Here is a 20,277-nt window from a genome sequence, read left to right on the forward strand (position 1 = left end):
GGGTGAGTGTGAGTGTGAGTGTGAGTGTGGGTGAGTGTGAGTGAGGGTGGGTGAGGGTGGGTGAGTGTGGGTGAGTGTGGGTGAGGGTGAGGGATTGAGGGTGAGGGGTTGAGGGTGAGTGAGGGTGAGGGGTTGAGGGTGAGTGAGGGTGAGGGGTTGAGGGTGTATGAGGGTGAGGGAGGGTGAGGGGTTGAGGGTGAGGGGTTGAGGGTGAGTGGGGGTGAGTGAGGGTGAGGGGTTGAGGGTGAGTGAGGGTGAAGGTGAGTGAGGGTGAGGGTGAGTGAGGGTGGGTGGGTGAGTGTGGGTGAGTGTGGGTGAGTGAGGGTGAGGGATTGAGGGTGAGGGGTTGAGGGTGGGTGAGGGGTTGAGGGTGAGTGAGGGGTTGAGGGTGAGGGTGAGTGAGGGTGAGGGGTTGAGGGTGAGTGGGGGTGAGTGAGGGTGAGGGGTTGAGGGTGAGTGAGGGTGAGGGGTTGAGGGTGAGTGAGGATGAGGGGTTGAGGGTGAGTGAGGATGAGGGGTTGAGGGTGAGTGAGGATGAGGGGTTGAGGGTGGGTGAGGGTGAGGGTGAGTGAGGGTGAGGGTGAGTGAAGGTGGGTGAGGGTGAGGGGTTGAGGGTGATTGAGGGTGAGGCGTTGAGGGTGAGTGAGGGTGAGGGGTTGAGGGTGAGTGAGGGTGAGTGAGGGTGAGTGTGAGTGAGGGTGGGTGAGTGTGGGTGAGTGTGGGTGAGGGTGAGGGATTGAGGGTGAGGGGTTGAGGGTGAGTGAGGGTGAGGGGTTGAGGGTGAGTGAGGGTGAGGGGTTGAGGGTGAATGAGGGTGAGGGTTTGAGGGTGAATGAGGGTGAGGGAGGGTGAGGGGTTGAGGGTGAGTGAGGGTGAGTGAGGGTGAGGCTGAGGGTGAGTGAGGGTGAGTGAGGGTGAGTGTGAGTGAGGGTGGGTGAGTGTGGGTGAGGGTGGGTGAGGGTGAGGGATTGAGGGTGAGGGGTTGAGGGTGAGTGAGGGTGAGGGGTTGAGGGTGAGTGAGGGTGAGGGGTTGAGGGTGAATGAGGGTGAGGGTTTGAGGGTGAATGAGGGTGAGGGAGGGTGAGGGGTTGAGGGTGAGGGGTTGAGGGTGAGTGGGGATGAGTGAGGGTGAGTGAGGGTGAAGGTGAGTGAGGGTGAAGGTGAGTGAGGGTGGGTGAGTGAGGGTGAGTGTGGGTGAGTGTGGGTGAGTGAGGGTGAGGGATTGAGGGTGAGGGGTTGAGGGTGGGTGAGGGGTTGAGGGTGAGTGAGGGGTTGAGGGTGAGGGTGAGTGAGGGTGAGGGGTTGAGGGTGAGTGGGGGTGAGTGAGGGTGAGGGGTTGAGGGTGAGTGAGGGTGAGGGGTTGAGGGTGAGTGAGGATGAGGGGTTGAGGGTGAGTGAGGATGAGGGGTTGAGGGTGAGTGAGGATGAGGGTTTGAGGGTGGGTGAGGGTGAGTGTGAGTGAGGGTGAGTGAGGGTGAGGGTGAGTGAAGGTGGGTGAGGGTGAGGGGTTGAGGGTGATTGAGGGTGAGGCATTGAGGGTGAGTGAGGGTGAGGGGGTGAGGGTGAGTGAGGGTGAGGGGTTGAGGGTGAGTGAGGGTGAGTGAGGGGTTGAGGGTGAGTGAGGATGAGTGAGAGTGAGGGTGAGTGAGGGGTTGAGGGTGAGGGGTTGAGGGTGAGTGAGGGTTTGAGGGTGAGGGGTTGAGGGTGAGTGAGGGTGAGTGAGGGTGAGTGAGGGTGAGGGGTTGAGGTCGAGGGGGAGGGGTTGAGGGTGAGTGAGTGAGGGGTTGAGGGTGAGTGAGTGAGGGTGAGGGGTTGAGGGTTGGTGAGTGAGGGTGAGGGGTTGAGGGTGAGTGAGGGTGAGGCTGAGGGTGAGTGAGGGTGAGTGAGGGGTTGAGGGTGAGGAGTTGAGGGTGAGTGAGGGTGAGGGGTTGAGGGTGGGTGAGGGGTTGAGGGTGGGTGAGGGGTTGAGGGTGAGTGAGGGTGAGGTGTTGAGGGTGAGTGAGGGTGAGTGAGGGTGAGGGTGAGTGAGGGTGGGTGAGTGTGAGTGTGAGTGTGAGTGTGGGTGAGTGTGAGTGAGGGTGGGTGAGTGTGGGTGAGTGTGGGTGAGGGTGAGGGATTGAGGGTGAGGGGTTGAGGGTGAGTGAGGGTGAGGGGTTGAGGGTGAGTGAGGGTGAGGGGTTGAGGGTGTATGAGGGTGAGGGAGGGTGAGGGGTTGAGGGTGAGGGGTTGAGGGTGAGTGGGGGTGAGTGAGGGTGAGGGGTTGAGGGTGAGTGAGGGTGAAGGTGAGTGAGGGTGAGGGTGAGTGAGGGTGGGTGGGTGAGTGTGGGTGAGTGTGGGTGAGTGAGGGTGAGGGATTGAGGGTGAGGGGTTGAGGGTGGGTGAGGGGTTGAGGGTGAGTGAGGGGTTGAGGGTGAGGGTGAGTGAGGGTGAGGGGTTGAGGGTGAGTGGGGGTGAGTGAGGGTGAGGGGTTGAGGGTGAGTGAGGGTGAGGGGTTGAGGGTGAGTGAGGATGAGGGGTTGAGGGTGAGTGAGGATGAGGGGTTGAGGGTGAGTGAGGATGAGGGGTTGAGGGTGGGTGAGGGTGAGGGTGAGTGAGGGTGAGGGTGAGTGAAGGTGGGTGAGGGTGAGGGGTTGAGGGTGATTGAGGGTGAGGCGTTGAGGGTGAGTGAGGGTGAGGGGTTGAGGGTGAGGGTGAGGGGTTGAGGGTGAGGGGTTGAGGGTGAGTGAGGATGAGTGAGAGTGAGGGTGAGTGAGGGGTTGAGGGTGAGGGGTTGAGGGTGAGTGAGGGTTTGAGGGTGAGGGGTTGAGGGTGAGTGAGGGTGAGTGAGGGTGAGTGAGGGTGAGGGGTTGAGGTGGAGGGGTGGAGGGGGAGGGGTTGAGGGTGAGGCAGAGGCAGGTAGGTGGCCGCAGCCCCCTGGTCCCGGCCGGGCGCGAGCGCATGCACTGTGCCACATTCAGGAGCAGACTTGGGACCAGGCGTGAAGGGGGAGGCTGACCGGACAGGCGTGGACGGGGAAGGGTGACAGTGCCGGCGTGGAGAGAAAGGGTGACAGTGTCGGCGAGGACGCAGTGGCTGACAGGGACTGAGGTACGAACACTCTTGACCCTTTTTACCCTAAAGACGGGCAGGTGATGTGCACACATACGCTTTGCAATGCGGATAGCAGAATTGATGAAGTAGAGCGCCACCCCCATAGGCATCTTACATTTTAGAGTTATGTAGTTGTGCAAATACATAGGTCACGCTAGGCAGCAGCTGTACTGGCATCTCTCGTGTATGCGCGCCCTGAGGCAGCCGATTCCGTCAGGCGGCGCTGAAAAGCGGGTGGCAGCAGGTAGTTTAATGCGGCAAGGGTGAATTGTTAAAATCCTAACGCTTCAGACTAGGTGCCCATCAGCAGCACCCTTCATATGGTGAGACAGCGTCACACATTTGCATCTTGAGGCACTGCACAGACAACAAGCGCTGGCAAAGTTCCTTGCCGAAAACGTGCAGGCGAGGTGCGACACGGCAGGACGGAAGGAAGAGAGGGGAGGGGGAGGAGAAATGCGACACGGCGGGAGGGGGCGGGCAGGGGAGGGGGCGGAGAGGGGAGAGGTGCGACACGACGGAAGGAAGAGAGGGGAGGGGGAGGAGAAATGCGACACGGCGGGAGGGGGCGGAGCATCTTACATTTTAGAGTTATGTAGTTGTGCAAATACATAGGTCACGCTAGGCAGCAGCTGTACTGGCATCTCTCGTGTATGCGCGCCCTGAGGCAGCCGATTCCGTCAGGCGGCGCTGAAAAGCGGGTGGCAGCAGGTAGTTTAATGCGGCAAGGGTGAATTGTTAAAATCCTAACGCTTCAGACTAGGTGCCCATCAGCAGCACCCTTCATATGGTGAGACAGCGTCACACATTTGCATCTTGAGGCACTGCACAGACAACAAGCGCTGGCAAAGTTCCTTGCCGAAAACGTGCAGGCGAGGTGCGACACGGCAGGACGGAAGGAAGAGAGGGGAGGGGGAGGAGAAATGCGACACGGCGGGAGGGGGCGGGCAGGGGAGGGGGCGGAGAGGGGAGAGGTGCGACACGACGGAAGGAAGAGAGGGGAGGGGGAGGAGAAATGCGACACGGCGGGAGGGGGCGGAGCATCTTACATTTTAGAGTTATGTAGTTGTGCAAATACATAGGTCACGCTAGGCAGCAGCTGTACTGGCATCTCTCGTGTATGCGCGCCCTGAGGCAGCCGATTCCGTCAGGCGGCGCTGAAAAGCGGGTGGCAGCAGGTAGTTTAATGCGGCAAGGGTGAATTGTTAAAATCCTAACGCTTCAGACTAGGTGCCCATCAGCAGCACCCTTCATATGGTGAGACAGCGTCACACATTTGCATCTTGAGGCACTGCACAGACAACAAGCGCTGGCAAAGTTCCTTGCCGAAAACGTGCAGGCGAGGTGCGACACGGCAGGACGGAAGGAAGAGAGGGGAGGGGGAGGAGAAATGCGACACGGCGGGAGGGGGCGGGCAGGGGAGGGGGCGGAGAGGGGAGAGGTGCGACACGACGGAAGGAAGAGAGGGGAGGGGGAGGAGAAATGCGACACGGCGGGAGGGGGCGGAGGGGTAAACAAAGACGGACGTGCACGCGCCCGTGACTTTTAAGGTCAATGCGCATGCGCATAAGCTTAATGCGCATGCGCATTGACCTTAAAACTCACGGGCACTGCAAGGAATCGCCACGATTCCTTGCAGTGCAGATAAAGTGTGGATAACTCGCAATAGTCTCGCTTTGCTCGATGCGCATGCGCATCGGCAACAGGCGAGACCTAAAAAGCAGGAATCCCTTAAGACTCTATTATATCTCCCATGCTTTTCAAAAGCTATATGAAGTCATTACTGGCAATGTTAAAGGATTTTCAGTTAATATTAACTATGCAGATGACTAGCAACTACTTCTTAAATCAAAAAGCCCCAAAGACATTAAAAACTACAAAAACTTCAGTTGCCTCCGAGCCGTTGATTTGTGGATGATAGGGAGCCAACTCATTGAATGCATCCAAAACTGATATACTCACTTGTGGTGTTCAGACGAATTATGACCCACTTTGCGCCTGGCCTGGCAATCTGGGACCACCATCTAAAGTATCAATGGACTCCAAGCTATTCATGAATAACTAAGTGTAGCAGGATCAAGCTTTATTACTATGAATACTCTGCAACACATCTTACCCCACCCAGGATTTTCAAACAAGATCCAAGCCACTATCTCTCGTGTACTATTTAAAATATGATTACGCTAGTGGACTACACCAGTAGTTCTTAACCAGTGGTCCAGGGACCTCTGGGGATCCAGAAAGCCTACTTGGGTGGTCCTTGACTGCTTATAAAATTAAATAATATTAACAGATAAAGTGTAAATGAATGAAGAAGCAAAATTTACAATTGAAATCTTTAAAATGTAAATGTGAAGGAATCTTAAACTGGAGGCTAAAAACTGAGTTAGTATCCTCGGATTGACTTTTGGGAGCGGTGCAAGTGCATCAAACAGAATAAGTATGGATGATGAGTGGCTGTAATTGAAGTTAGAAAATCTCCAACATTACTATTAAATTTTCTTTATTTTAAATGTGTTGGTGAATTAAAGAAAATAATAATTTGTGTATGTTTCTGTATATTTTGTGTACTGTTTTGCAGTTAAAATGATCAGAAATGCTTAGTTTGGGGTCCCTGATTCTATGAATCACTCTGTGGGGGTACCTGGATTCTAATAAAGATTCAGTTGGGGTCTTGGGTCCCAATAATGATTATGTGGAGGACCACAGAAGCCAAAACGCTAAGAACCACTAGTCTATACCATGGATCACCTATATCAACTATGAAAAGACTAAAAAGAATTGACAACTCTGCTGCTAGACTACTCCTACATGTAAAGCAAATCTTCCTTGACTTGAGGGCCCTACATCGGTTCCCGGTTGCCAGAAGATCAACCTTCAAGCTCCTCTGTATCACCCACAAAGCAATACAAGGCAAAGGACCACTTTTCAACAGGAGGAAAATCACCTAATGCAAACAACAAGGGAGCCTCTGCTCCAGACTGGCACCCTACCTGAAATACTAGCCTAAAACGCAAATAAATGGATGGAACATCTTTCTCTGTCCAAGAAGCCAAATTACGGGGATTCATGAATTTCAACATAAGATTCAGGAATCAAATTTGAATACCAGATTCCTTCACTGAGCTTGAATGAGCCCATAAATGGAGATTCACTGGTAGCACCACTGGCAGCATGGAGTCCACTCAGGATACTGAGTTCCCACCCCAGGCTGCCATTTTTGGGATCAACTTTGAGACCCATACTACATGCGTTTTTTCCCAATGTGGACTGAGAGGAGCCCTATATCGTATCCAGGATATTTTCAGCTCAAGCCATTACCAACCCTCTTGTTCCGGAGGTTTGTGACCAGTAAACGACTCCTTTAGCAACGACATTACTTTTCATAATCTCCCTCTCCAGCTCATTGTACTCCCTAGTCCTGCGGATGTTATGTTATGTTAATAGTTTGTGTAAGCGCAACAGCTGCCCCAGCAAAGAGGCGCCCCGGTGCTGGTAGATCAAAAAATGCAGTACCGATAGAGGCAGGCCAAGCTGGGACAAGCAACCCTAAAGGAGGAGGAAACAGAAAGGTTTTGACGGCTTTCCGGAAGGCAGACAAGATCTCCATACCACGGATGCCCAGCGGCAAGGAGTTCCAGAGCTTGGCTCCCAACACCCGAAAGGAACGACCACCAATACAGCATAGTTTGGTACGAGGTACGATCACTTGATGTTGTCCCAGTGAGCGCAAACTCCGCTGGGGCACATATGGAGTCAGAAGCGGACACAGGAGATCTGGGCACCTGGATTTAAGAATCTTGAACGCCAGACAGAGAGCTTTGAACTAGATTCGGGAATCAATTGGAAGCGAGTGCAGCTTTCAGATCGTGGCTCTGGCAGAGCATCTACGGAGAAGACCTACCAAGGTCCTTGCTGCCGAGTTCTGAACTCTCTGCAGACGTGCTATCTCGGCTTTGTTTGCGCCCAATAACAGCACACTGGCGTAGTCGACGTGAGAGAATGGTAGCTTGGACAATAAGCTGCCGTACTAGAGTCAAAAAACTTCAGTATCGGATTAAGGCCCCTCAGCAGACCCACACAGGTAGCTGCCACTCTCTTGGTGTGGGTCTGGAAGCTGAGCGAGGAGTCCATCCAGACTCCCAAGTTTTTGACTAATGACTTGGGTGCTGGCATGGTGCCCAAAGAGGATGGCCACCAATGCTCATTCCAGTGGGTGGTGTTCTTCCCTACAAGCAGCGCCTCCGTTTTGCCTGCATTAAGCTGCAGGCAGTTGTCTGTCATCCATTGGGCTACTGCAGCCATCCCGTCCCTAAATCTTGTGGCCGATGTAGATGGCCCTTCAGTAAGAGTGATGACCAGCTAAGTATCATCAGCATATGATACCAGCGTAAGGTCCCACTCTTTTGCTACTGCCGCAAGCGGCTGCACACAGAGATTAAAAAGGGACGGGCTGAGTGCAGAGCCCTGAGGGACTCCCTGACCGATGTGATGGGACTGAGAAAGATACGGAGGTGCCGACACCCTGAAGGATCTGTCCTTTAAAAATGAACTAAACCATTCCAGGGCGAGACCAGTAATCTCAACTGTCTCCAGACGATATAACAGGATGTCATGCGATACCATGTCAAAGGCCGCGCTGAGATCTAACAAAATCAGCTCAGCACTCTGACCGGCGTCGAGAATCGTCCGGAGATGTTCAGTCGTGGCCAGTAGGGCAGACTCGGTGCTGTGACCCGGCCTGAACCCATTTTGAGATGGGTCCAGAATGCAGTTATGGTGCATGAATTGAGACAGCAAACACACTATGTGAAGCCAAAGTCTGAGAGAAGGAGAATCACATCCCCTGTTTCTCTTGTTTTACCTATAACCCAAAAGAAGTGGTATAAACAGTAAGGATTTATGTGGCAGAACGATTGGGATGTTACAAATAAAGCTGCCAAACATTATTCACTAGTTTCTATCAATTAGAGAAGACACGCGTGACTTAACCACACAGAACAAGATTTATGATGATGATATCAACACTGGTGAAGGGAATAATAATGCTGTCTGAGAGGGGCGTGTCTAACCCGATAAATCAAACAGAGGTGAGACTCTTGAGCCCATTCAGGACCACACTTTCTTCGCCGCAATAGCATCCCTTGAGAACCCTGGTCACTCTGAAGCCAGCTGCAGAATTTGGAGGTAAGGTGGCACACATCAGACAGCGACACACCAAACTCATTATAATTGGCACTGGTGAAGATACATGGCATGGCCATGCCTGAGGCCAGTGCTATCTTGAGATCGTGGCAACAGCCTGGTAAGTTGAGATTGCAGAGGCACGAGTCTCAATAGAAAGGTGTCTAAAGCATCTTCTTCACATCTCCGTCTTTCAGATTAGAGGAAATCATTAATGACCTCAATGGGGAAGAAGAAGAGAGGGTGGGCCATGAACAGAAGCAGGCTAGAGAAGGGAAGAGGTGACTGGCCAAGTCAAGCAGAGCTATGGTAACCTGGTAGATGCAAGTGAAAAAAAACAAGGATTGAAAGTGGAGGATTGAAAGTGGGTGATGGATGTGCTTTCTGAGAGAACAGTCTATCTCAGTTGCTTCACACTAGTGGCCTGCAATTGGCGAGTCAGTTGCCTTTGCAAACTCCGCTTCAGTGCTCAACCTGGGGTGGCCAGGGGCATATCAGAAACATTGGCGTCTCTCTCCACATCCCTCTCGCTCTCTCTCTCTCTGCGTCTCTCTCTCTCTCTCTGCGTCTCTCTCTCTCTTTCTCTCTACGCCTCTCGCTCTACGCCAGGGGTCTCCAAACCGGTCCTGGAGGGCCGGATCCATGCCAGATTTTTTGGATATCCCCATTGAGATACATGTAGTAATTTTAAAAATCTGGCATGGATCCGGCCCCCCAGGACCGGTTTGGAGACCCCTGCTCTACACGTCTCTCTCTCTCTCCACCTCTCTCTCTCTCTACGTCTTCCTCTCTCTCTCTCTCTCTACGTCTTTCCCTCTCTCTCTCTACGTCTTTCTCTCTCTCCTCATCTCTCCCTCTCTCTCTCCTCGTCTCTCCCTCTCTCTCTCCTCGTCTCTCCCTCTCTCTCTCTCCTCGTCTCTCCCTCTCTCTCTCCTCGTCTCTCCCTCTCTCTCTCCTCGTCTCTCCCCCTCTCTCCGCGTCTCCCCCTCTCTCTCCGCGTCTCCCCCTCTCTCTCCGCGTCTCCCCCTCTCTCTCCGCGTCTCCCCCTCCCTCTCCGCGTCTCTCCCTCCCTCTCCGCGTCTCTCCCTCCCTCTCCGCGTCTCTCCCTCCCTCTCCGCGTCTCTCCCTCCCTCTCCGCGTCTCTCCCTCCCTCTCCGCGTCTCTCCCTCCCTCTCCGCGTCTCTCCCTCTCTCTCTTCGCGTCTCTCCCTCTCTCTCTCCGCGTCTCTCCCTCCCTCTCCGCGTCTCTCCCTCTCTCTCTGCGTTTCTCCCTCTCTCTCCGCGTCTCTCCCTCTCTCTCCGCGTCTCTCCCTCCCTCTCCGCGTCTCTCCCTCCCTCTCCGCGTCTCTCCCTCTCTCTCCGCGTCTCTCCCTCTCTCTCCGCGTCTCTCCCTCTCTCTCTCCGCGTCTCTCCCTCTCTCTCCGCGTCTCTCCCTCTCTCTCCGCGTCTCTCCCTCTCTCTCCGCGTCTCTCCCTCTCTCTCCGCGTCTCTCCCTCTCTCTCCGCGTCTCTCCCTCTCTCTCCGCGTCTCTCATTCTCTCCCCGCGTCTCTCCCTCTTTCTCCACATCTCTCCCTCTTTCTCCACGTCTCTCCCTCTCTCTCCACGTCTCTCCCTCTCTCTCCACGTCTCTCCCCCTCTCTCCACGTCTCTCCCCCTCTCTCCACGTCTCTCCCCCTCTCTCCACGTCTCTCCCTCTCTCTCCACGTCTCTCCCTCTACGTCTCTCCCTCTCTCTCCCCCTCTCCCTCTCTATCCCCCTCTCCCTCTCTATCCCCCCTCTCCCTCTCTATCCCCCCTCTCCCTCTCTATCCCCCCTCTCACTCTCTATCCCCCCTCTCACTCTCTATCCCCCCTCTCACTCTCTATCCCTCCTCTCACTCTCTATCCCCCCTCTCACTCTCTATCCCCCCTCTCCATCTCTCTCCCCCAGCCCGACATACATTTTGAGAGCATGCCCAGTAAATATGCATGGAAAAAAGACATGTCTGCATTGAGGGACCAGCTGCAAATTGATTTGGTAGCATTTACTCTGTCAAAGCAAAAAGAACTCAAACCGATCACCAACCATTCAAAAAACACACAATGTCTGATATCAAGTGGGGTCACCCCTTCTGACTCCTCGTTACATTGAATTGTCAAAGGAAAATAGCCGAAGACTGGAGGAAGCAAAATAAATTCTCGCTCTTGAAGGGGTAGAGGGAGGAGAAACTGGGCTGAACACTTGATCTTTGCAAACATGGTTTTGAGTTGGAACAGGGGGCACCGCTCGGGCAGATAGATCAATTCTTCTTTGACAGACCTTAAGAGATGCTACAGCAAGGAATAAAGTATCAGCAGAAGGTAACAAAGAAGACACTCTGCTCCCAAGGCTGAAGAGTGCATGCTTAGCAGACTTCAGAAAATTGATAACAGGCCACCCAAATCTGCAGTGGTGCTTGACAATGTCAAGGGGCTGTGAGCTAATTACAAGAGATTATTGGGCCACTCTGCACAATGTTGGATATTGTTTTGCACTGGGGAAAGAAGATTGTGGTTGGTTTGTTTTGCTATATGTTAAATGTTAGGTTGTGTTTGCGAGAGACTTTGGTAATAAGACACAAACACACCACACTAGAGGAGTAATCAGCTACTGTTGAGAATTACCTATGCCAGCCTTTAAACAGCCCAATTGTTGAAAATCTGATGGGGCATTCGGTTTTGCTCCAGAAGCCACTTGACACAACTAGACTTGCAAAGACTGCATTCTAAATGGTTTCTACTACAGCACTCCTCCTGGTACTCAAAAAAGGCAGGAGAAGCTATTCTTTTATGGACAGTTTAAAGGAACAGTTAAGAATGTGAAAGCTGATAAAGCAGGGGATGGTCAAGTGCTCCGGTCATTGTAGGACAGAACATGTATACGGTTCCTTTTATGCAACCAGGAATGCTTTTTCAAATTACTATATCCCAAACCTTAACCTTCGCTGAAGGAGAATTTTTAGGGGATTATTTTGATGTAGTGACCTTGATTGAGCTAGCCAGTAATACAGATGGTCAGCCACTGTCTCGAATGAATTTAGAAGGTGGAGAATGCAGATTATTATTACTATTTTTTACAGTAGTTCACAAATCCCATCCACTTCTTCAGCTATTGTGCTCCATAACTGTTACAAAATGGCCGAGGTCTGGATGAAGGTTAAATTATAGTCTTTTTCAAACCACCGCACCAGAAGATCATGAAAAGTGCTCGGGAGGATAATGATCCGGACATGTCCAGAATTGTGGTGGCCCCGCCCCAGTTACGAAGATACATAAAAAAATTAAGGAAAAGAAAAATATGGAACACAACCACAAGGAGTCATCTAAGATTTGGCAGAAAGCACATGGACTCCAAAAGCTGCATACACACTACATAAGAGTCAAGTAAGGATATACCTCAGGCAATAAAGCACGGCAGCTCAGCAAGGCAGCTCCAAGCTAAAAAACTAAAAGCCAGGATAGAGTATAGAGAGAGAATTAAGGGCCAGATGTACTAAGGGAAATCGGCATTCCTTATCTATGAAACTCATGGAGTTTCATTTAGGGAACCCTTTTGGGTCGCAAATCGACCTACCTCATGAATATTAATGTGGTAGGTCGCAGTTTGCAACCCATTAGGAATCACAGCCATCACAGGGATGGTGGCCTACTGAGGTCAGCATACCACCATGTCTGCAAGTGCTTACTAAAAAAAAAAAAAAAATTGAATGCGTTTAAAAAAAAAAAAATAAGTACTTGAAGTTTTCTTTTTTTTTAGGGTAGGCAGTGGTTCGTGGGGCCACTTCTTGCTCTTAAAAATATTTGTATTTACTTTCGAAAAGGGAGGCGGGTCCCTCAGGGACCCCTTAACCCCTAACGTTCTTCCGTCGGCCAAAGGCCGATGGGAGCACTCCCTCCCTGATGCTGCGAACGACTGTTGGCCGTCGCAGACCCGCCCACCCTTTAGACCGCCCGCACCGCGGCAGAATTGCCGCCGCGGTTAAGATGCTACCCTTTACGAACGGGTTATCACCAGTTTTAAACTGGTGGTAAAGTATTACTGTTTTGTGATTGGAATTCGGTCCCAAAACAGTAATATTTCCATACCGATTCTGTATTTGGAATGGACACCCTAAACACATCCCTTACAAACACCGAATCGCGGATACAAAATATGATTCAGAAACAAGTTACCAAATCGCATTTTAAACATTTGAAAAAGCATTTTCTGCTAAACGGGCCACTTGTAACTGGAAAAATGCTTTGTACATCTGGACCCTAGTTTCCAAACGGGAGGATTTGGCATTGAAAGATGAAAACATAGCAGAAACATTCAAGGAATTTTAACAGAAGTTTTATAAATAAGACCCTACAAGTTTAATGAAGTAAGGACACTGGTATCTCTCTTTCTGCCCACATGTCTAAGGTTCCGGAATGCATGTAGAGAAATTGGAAGACCACATAATTGTGGCAGTGACGAGTGGCATCCACTTGCGTTAGGTAGTGAAATTCTGGAACCAGATGGATTCAGGGCCCTTTTTTTGCAAAACGTTTTGTAGCACCAATACTCAGTAGTACAATTCTTTTTTGGGCGGCAGTGGAGGGGCGTACTAACCCCTGTTGAATGCAGTAATCCCCCCACCTTCCGGGCTGGTGCGTCTCCTAACAAGCTTAGTCCTGTAAAACAAGTCTGTTGTGGGTACACAATACGCAGATGACAACAAAAAGATAGTCCAAGTAGTGGAGAATGTTCAGCACACTTGTGAAAGTGCATTTGCCCTCATGCAAGATGCGAAGGCGGCTTATAATAGGATTAACTGAACATGTTGTAGTGAGTACTGAAGCAGGTCAAATTTGGCACAAGGTTTATGGCATGGCTGTTGATCAGCTACCAAAACCCTACAACCCCCATTAAGGTGAAAAGATTGACCTCTAATTTGATTATTGAGATCGAAATTGGGAGCAAGGCAGTGCTGGCACCTCTCACCTTTAATGTTTGTATGGAGCCCATTATGGCCAATTATGTGTGCTGTAAAGGTGCAGCCATAGGTAGATATGAATTTAACCTCACCAAGTTTGCGGACGATGTGATGGGTACTGTGAAGCAGCCTGTGAAATTAATACCAGCACTTATGGCGAAGCTGACAAGATTTCTCACAAAATCAGGCATCAAAATCAATTTCCATAAGTCTGAAGTATTAGCTTTGAATGTCTCGGTATAGACAGTAACCCTACACAAATAACTCCCTTTTCATTGCCTACCATAGTCATTATTTACCTTAGGGTACAAACAGCTCCATATATTTCCCTGATGTGACACTGAACTTTCTTCTCCATCTACATGACCTGAAAAATGACCTTCAGCGAAGGCACAAGGGCACCTTGTCAATGTTAGGTGGGTTAGGGAGAATTCATTTATTTGAAACACCCCGAATCTACTGGTGCCTACAATTTTCAAACTGTTTCAGAAAACTATAGGCGATTGCATATGGAGTGGTAAGAGTTCTATAATTTCACCAAAGCCGCTATTCCTACCCACTATCTGGAGTGGGGGTGGGGGGGGATGGGGGGAGGGATGGCAGTGCAACATTACAGAACTAGTAACAGGTCGTAACAGCTAGGGCGGTCGATCTCGGAGCTGGGGAACCGGGTTCAAGTCTCGGCAGGGACGTTCAACATTCTGTGATTCTGAGCAAATCACTTAATCTCGCTGTGCCTAACAAAAATGAATTTGTCCATCTGTAACGTAACTAGTGGTCATGTTAAGTGCTCTGATACCTTCAGATCTAGTTTGCGTTATACAAAACTCCGCCCCCCCCAAAAAAAATTATGAATAACCGAGGTAATGGTAGAGTGGGGAAAAAATGAAACATTTGATGCCATGCCATTTAATAGACAGATCTTTTTTGTTGCCGGTCTCGTGGTGAGCCATGTCCGAATTTTGTAATGGCTGCCACAACATATTTTTCAGGTTGGTGCCAGTTAATCGGGAATGACTAGTCCCCTTTAAGGTGGCCAATCAGAACATATCTGGACACCAACAATCCAGATACTCCTATGTTTTAAACCTGTCATGACCACCGCAACACCTCTTTAAACACAAAATTCTCAAAAATAGCATAACAGATTTACAGCAAAATAGCAAAAAGCACCTTTTCAGTAATCTACATTTTTTTTATCTAAGTCAATGCAGTTGTTTTTTGTTTGCAATTTTTTAGAAAGATTTGTAAAACGACACCAAAGTTATTAGCAAAACAAAAACGCTCTTTCTATAAAAAACTCTTACCCAACTACATCAAGACAGTGGAAACCGCCACGGTGTAGTCAATACATACACACATATCTGAGACTTGTGTATATGACTCATTTATTGTGAATACTTTAGAAAGTGAGACTTTAAGAAAATGTATTGAGTTTTTCATTCCTGCTGGTGAAGCATAAAAACGTATACACGCTTTCTAGTTTTAGCAATTTGAAGCTACTTATACTGCAAGACAAGAAAGTGCGCTGACTACACAAGCAAGATGGTTGATTGCTTGCTGTTGAAAATAAAAAAAGGAAAAAGAAAAAAAGATAATAAATGTTGTACTTGAAAAATATTTTACTATACTACTGCACACGTTTAACTACTATTTCGGAGGTATCAATTGGAATTAAGTATTCTTTGCATGCCAATATAAAACAATCTTAATCACAGAGAATCAGTGTAAAGTCATTATGGGAAACTGTAGGGCAGCGGGGCCGGATTCCTAAATACCGTAACAAAAGTGCAACTGCAGTTATATGTCCTTGTATTGGACTTTCAGGAATGTCCAAGAGTTTAAAGATGTAGCCTTGGAAACATTATTCCCAGAAAACCTTTGTTAACTCCATTTTTACATAAGTAAGTACATTTATAAAATCCGTTGATCGATTACGAATTCACTTTCCCTACTTTCAAACACTGGATAATGTTTTACTTCTGCCCTTGCCAAGAGAAAAATTTCAACATTTTCAAGTGTAGGGAGAGACTAGAGACAAAATAGTGAATAACCATAAACATGTTAAGTTTAAGGGTGTGCAGAGAGGTGCAATGCATTACAATACTGAAACTATAACTTTCCGACTACGTTCAGTCTCTGTGTGTATGTTTGCAGAAAGGTGGTAAAATAAGAATGCAATCAGTTTGAAATATTTCTCTAATGAGGAAAGGCAGCCTGACAAAATCAGGCTGAAGAAATGTCACTGTTGAGAAATGATAAAACACTGTTTCCACAAAAACAGAATGTTTTGTGTAAAAGGTACAACAGACCAGGGATAGAATACTGGGGCAGGACAATATTATTACAATGCATAGCATAATAGGAAGTTTAACATTAAAGTTTCACTTCAAAAAAGTCCCAGTACTTTTATGTTTAGCCGGTAAGCATAACATAATGTCAAATCAAGATGGAACTGGAACAGAAGATAAGAAGGGAAAACAGGTTGAGAATTGAGGGTGTGGGCCTTGTGGAAGTGGTGGGGGTTATTAGGATGCTCTAGTGGAAAAAAAACTTGAGGTGGGAAAGAGGGAAGTGTAGAACTAAGAGGGTGTTTAAAGGCAGGGGTCATGCTAAAAGAATTGGAGGGGTATTATTCGGAGGTACCCCTTTAATACGAAACAGCGTTCTAGGGCATTCGACACGGTCGATCACACCATCTTGATCGACCGTGTCTCTAATGCCGGCATCCAAGGAGTGGCCCTTGACTGGCTCAAATCCTTCCTCCACCAGCGCTTACAGTCCGTCCATCTCTCCACTTTTTCCGCACCCTACACCCCCCTTCACTGTGGTGTCCCACAAGGCTCGGCACTATCCCCTCTTCTTTTTAATTTATATCTCCAACCACTGTTAGCCACCCTACGCAATTTCCCGGTCACAATTTATAATTATGCCGATGATCTGCAGCTAATTTTCCCGGTCGACTCCCTCCCCTCTTCCCGCACCAACTTCCAGTCCACCATGCTAACCATAGCAGAGTGGATGTATCACAGCCACTTAAAGTTAAACCCCACCAAGACCGAGCTCGTCTTGGTGGGCGGCCCCAATCACCCATGGAATGCCTCCTTCTGGCCCACATCTCTGGGGACGGCACCCACTCCTGTGAGCTCCGTCAAAAGCCTGGGGGTGATCATCTCCCAAGATCTATCAATGAGACCTCACATCAACGCGGTAACTTCTGCCTGCTTCTTCCACCTCAGGCGAATTCGCAAGATCAGCAGGTTTCTTAACAAAGAAGCCCTGACCCAGGTTGTCATTGCGCTCATCACCTCCAGGCTTGACTACGCCAACATCTTGTACGCAGGAATCCCTGCATGTCACCTCCATCGACTTCAGTTGGTGCAGAATCAAGCTGCCCGCCTGATTTTCTGCCAGCCCAAACACCAGCACGTCACCCCCCTACTCCGTAGTCTGCATTGGCTCCCTGTCTCAAAACGCTGCATCTTCAAACTGGCATGTACTACCTTTAGGGCCCTCGAGGACGCAGCTCCTAGGTTTATCTCATCAGCCTTGTCCCGTCATATTCCTGCCAGAGCTCTTCGCTCAGCATCTTTGAATCTCCTTGAGGTCCCCAGATTTAAAAGAAAAAGGCACGGTGGCCTGAGCTTCTCTGTCCTGGCTCCCGCCTCCTGGAACTCCCTACCCCTCTCTCTTCGTCTCTGTCCAAAGTACGATAGCTTTCGTACTCTCCTAAAAACTCTGCTCTTTCAAGCGGCATATGACTAATGCCCTTCCTGGATCACCGCAATCTTTATCAAGCGCGCCAAGAAACCGATGGTGATAGTGCGCTATATAAATAATTTTAATAGAATAGAATAGAATAGAATAATAGGGCTTTCGGGGTAAGTGGCCCATTAAACCGAAAAATATACAAAATGAACGTGATGAAAATATTTTTCATTCAAGAAGGGCTTTCACCAGGTTGGTTATGCCATACTGGGGAAAGCCACTCATGAATACAAATTTATCACAAATGGTTTGACGTAAAAGAATCAAACAAGTTTCTTCAGAATGGATTTGCATTAAGAACAGGTAGCAGGCAAAATCATGGCCTTGAGTTGAATCCAAACCTTGATTATAATATGTATTATCAGATCTGATCTAATAAGAACGCTGTCATCATTTGTCACGTCACTGCATGGCACCAAAAGGAACACATTTGTTTTTAATGGAACAAGTATATTTTTGCATCATTCCGTCCCTGGGGCAAGTCTTTTATAAAATCCCACAGCCCTGCAGTCATCTCCCTATCAAGCCAAGAACAAATAGATGTGTGGCGCTCACTGACAGCCTCAGAAGGCTTCCCAAGACCCAGTCCCTAACACAGAAAGAAGTATTAAACGGTTTGTCATGGTAGGGTCAGATTTACCCCCACTGCTACCTTTATTCTCCATCCGAAACGGATAAATTATTACTTTTAAAAAAGCTCAGCATGCATATGATTTAAATAAATGCAGTTGCAATATGTCCTTCCTAACTCAAATGTCTCTATTTTCAGGCTTCTAACACTCCAATATGCTACAGTTCACAAATATACATTTTGAAACAAAAACTAATCTAAGAAATTTTGTAAGTCACTCTTTCCATCCACGATAAAGCCGTAATTCGCATTATAATTTTCAAAATAAATTCAGTAAAGAAATCATTGTTTCTTTACAAAAACAAAAAATAGCGATACTAAGACTGCCCAATAAGTTGCCAGGTCTAATGATTGTCTCAGTAGGGAGTTATACTCGAAAATGCCCTGTGGCCATGAATTTTCCCTTAAAACTATTGGGCTAAATTATTACTTTGGAAGATTACAGGAGATGAGGATTATAATAGCTCCATAAATGAATGCTCTTGGATTAACAATAAAACAGGACAGTCAATGATTTAGCACAGCTCGCAGACTAGTTAGTTTCGTAGCATCAACAGAAAGACTATAAAATCAAATTAACTAGTCTGCGAGCTGTGCTAAATCATTGACTGTCCTGTTTTATTGTTAATCCAAGAGCATTCATTTATGGAGCTATTATAACCTGGAATAGTCTGTAAAGAGACGCTCTGGGCACCTGGGAGAAACCGTGATGCAAAAAAATACCCTAGCTCTGCCCTTTGGCCTGTGTTGTAATCGTACAGTAGGTAAGAGTTAGGAGTAGGATCTCTGACAGTGATTCCATTTGGAAGGTACAAGGCAGTTAAATTGCCTTGGTTTCTCGGTGTCCTCTCACCAACAAAATACACAAAGTTTTTGAAAGGCCCTCTCAAAAACGCTTTTAGTTTTTAAGACCCTTAAGCGGTCTGTCACACGACTGATATTTGCGCCTCACGTTAATGGTTCCAACTGTGCCTTCGGGTCTAGGGAAGAAACACAATGATGCTAAGAAATGCGCTACGTATGTCCGCCTAACACAGTCCAGATGGGTGTCTCTCCGTTAATACGTTATGGAGATGACCACAGCGTTGGCCCGTCCCCCCTGGCTGCCTCGTCAAGAGCGTGCCGAGCCTCTAGGCCCAAGCCTGGGACTTTCCTGCCTCACCTCCCCCGGGAGTAAAGAGAGGAATGCGGGCGCAACGGACACCTCTGCCCCTAGACACCGGGTACCTGCGGGACCTCTCTTGAGGTGAATCTCCTCCTCCGGGATGCGCAGGTCCACCCGCCCGTTCATCTTCGGCCAGCGTGGGTGGGAGGAGAAGCTCCTCGCAGACGTAGCACTCTGATCCCAGCTCAGAAGGTGACTCGGCCCCACGGCACTTTCGCTTTCAGAGTCTGAGCCTGGCCGAGTCCAGAACAGGGGGCGGGGAGGAAGCAAGGGGCGCTGGGGGTTGTAGTCTTTCTGCTCCACAGTGAGATTTGAGGAGACAGACGTCATTTGCCAAATCTGGACCCGGCTGCCGAATGGACTCGTATGTGAACTGTATTTTTGATTTAGCCTTTGTTAAAAAACAAACAAAATCTTTTTAGAATTGATTAGAACTTTCCGCTAAAGGGGCCACCTCTCTTAAAAAAAATATCGGCCATTGTTATGACACGGAGTCGTGTTGAAAGAAAGTTATTTATTAAGTAAATAACTAGATAAAGGCCCACACGCAGGTGGAAGAAAAACGAACAGCTGTAGCCAGTGACCAAGTCAAATATGCCCCAACATTCCATTACAACACATAAATACCTAGAGGGTGGTGTGATGTGACATCATAATGCAGATAAATAGTGAAAAGGTAGAGTGAGAAAAGAGGTAGAGTGAAGGGAACAATAGGATAAGCATGAAATTATATTCAATTACAACAGCCATTTGTTTAAGTTTTGCTATTTTGGGACAGCCAGCAGCAAGTTGGTGAAAAATAATTAGTGTAAAATTGTTCGTATTCCTTTTTAACGTGGCAATTATTCTGTTTGCTCCAACAATCACTTGGAAGCAATTCAGAACGCTCTTGAATTATTTTTAACTTATTACATTATTGCCCACATGCATCAAAGTTAATTGCATTCGCAAACGGTGCGAATCGCAATTTTCGGCCGTTTGCGAATGCAATTGACTAATTTGGAATGCATCATGCATTTCGCAATTTTAGGAATCGCAACCATGTTGCGATATCTAAAATTACGATTGCATTTAAGAAATCGCAATTTTCAGATTTCTTAAATGCAATGCATGATCATTTTTTTTGCGAATTTGCACTTTGGAAGTGGTAAATTAGCATAAAGTTGCATTTTTGAAAGATTTAATCTACACACACACATGCCCTTGGGGCATGTGTGTGTGTAAATTGCATCTAAAGTTACATTTCAGGGGTGCAGGGAGGGGTTCTTTGGACCCCCCCTGCTCCCTTGAAATTGCATTCACATTTTGCGAATCGCAATTTGAAATTCGCAAAATGTGAATGGTTTCCCATTCATTCCTATGGGCCTTTTGGCCTATAGGAATCAATGGGAAGGGTTTTCCTTAATTGCGATTCGCAAATTGTGAATCGCAATTAAGGAAAAATACCGAATCGCAAAAATAAAT

The 20,277-nt window shown here is 48.4% G+C and overlaps 1 protein-coding gene across 1 annotated transcript in view; it reads right to left on the minus strand.

The window, feature by feature from the left end:
- SYNJ2BP (synaptojanin 2 binding protein) overlaps window positions 1-19,143 on the minus strand; it is a 100,090-nt gene extending 80,947 nt beyond the window's left edge. The window contains exon 1 of the mRNA XM_086937192.1: window positions 18,876-19,143. Coding sequence (XP_086793318.1) covers window positions 18,876-19,143 — 268 coding nt within the window. The remainder of the gene's footprint in view (window positions 1-18,875) is intronic.
- Window positions 19,144-20,277: the final 1,134 nt, after the last annotated feature.

Source organism: Lissotriton vulgaris, chromosome 9 (genome assembly GCF_964263255.1).
Source record: "Lissotriton vulgaris chromosome 9, aLisVul1.2, whole genome shotgun sequence".
In the NCBI taxonomy this organism is placed as follows: domain Eukaryota; kingdom Metazoa; phylum Chordata; class Amphibia; order Caudata; family Salamandridae; genus Lissotriton; species Lissotriton vulgaris.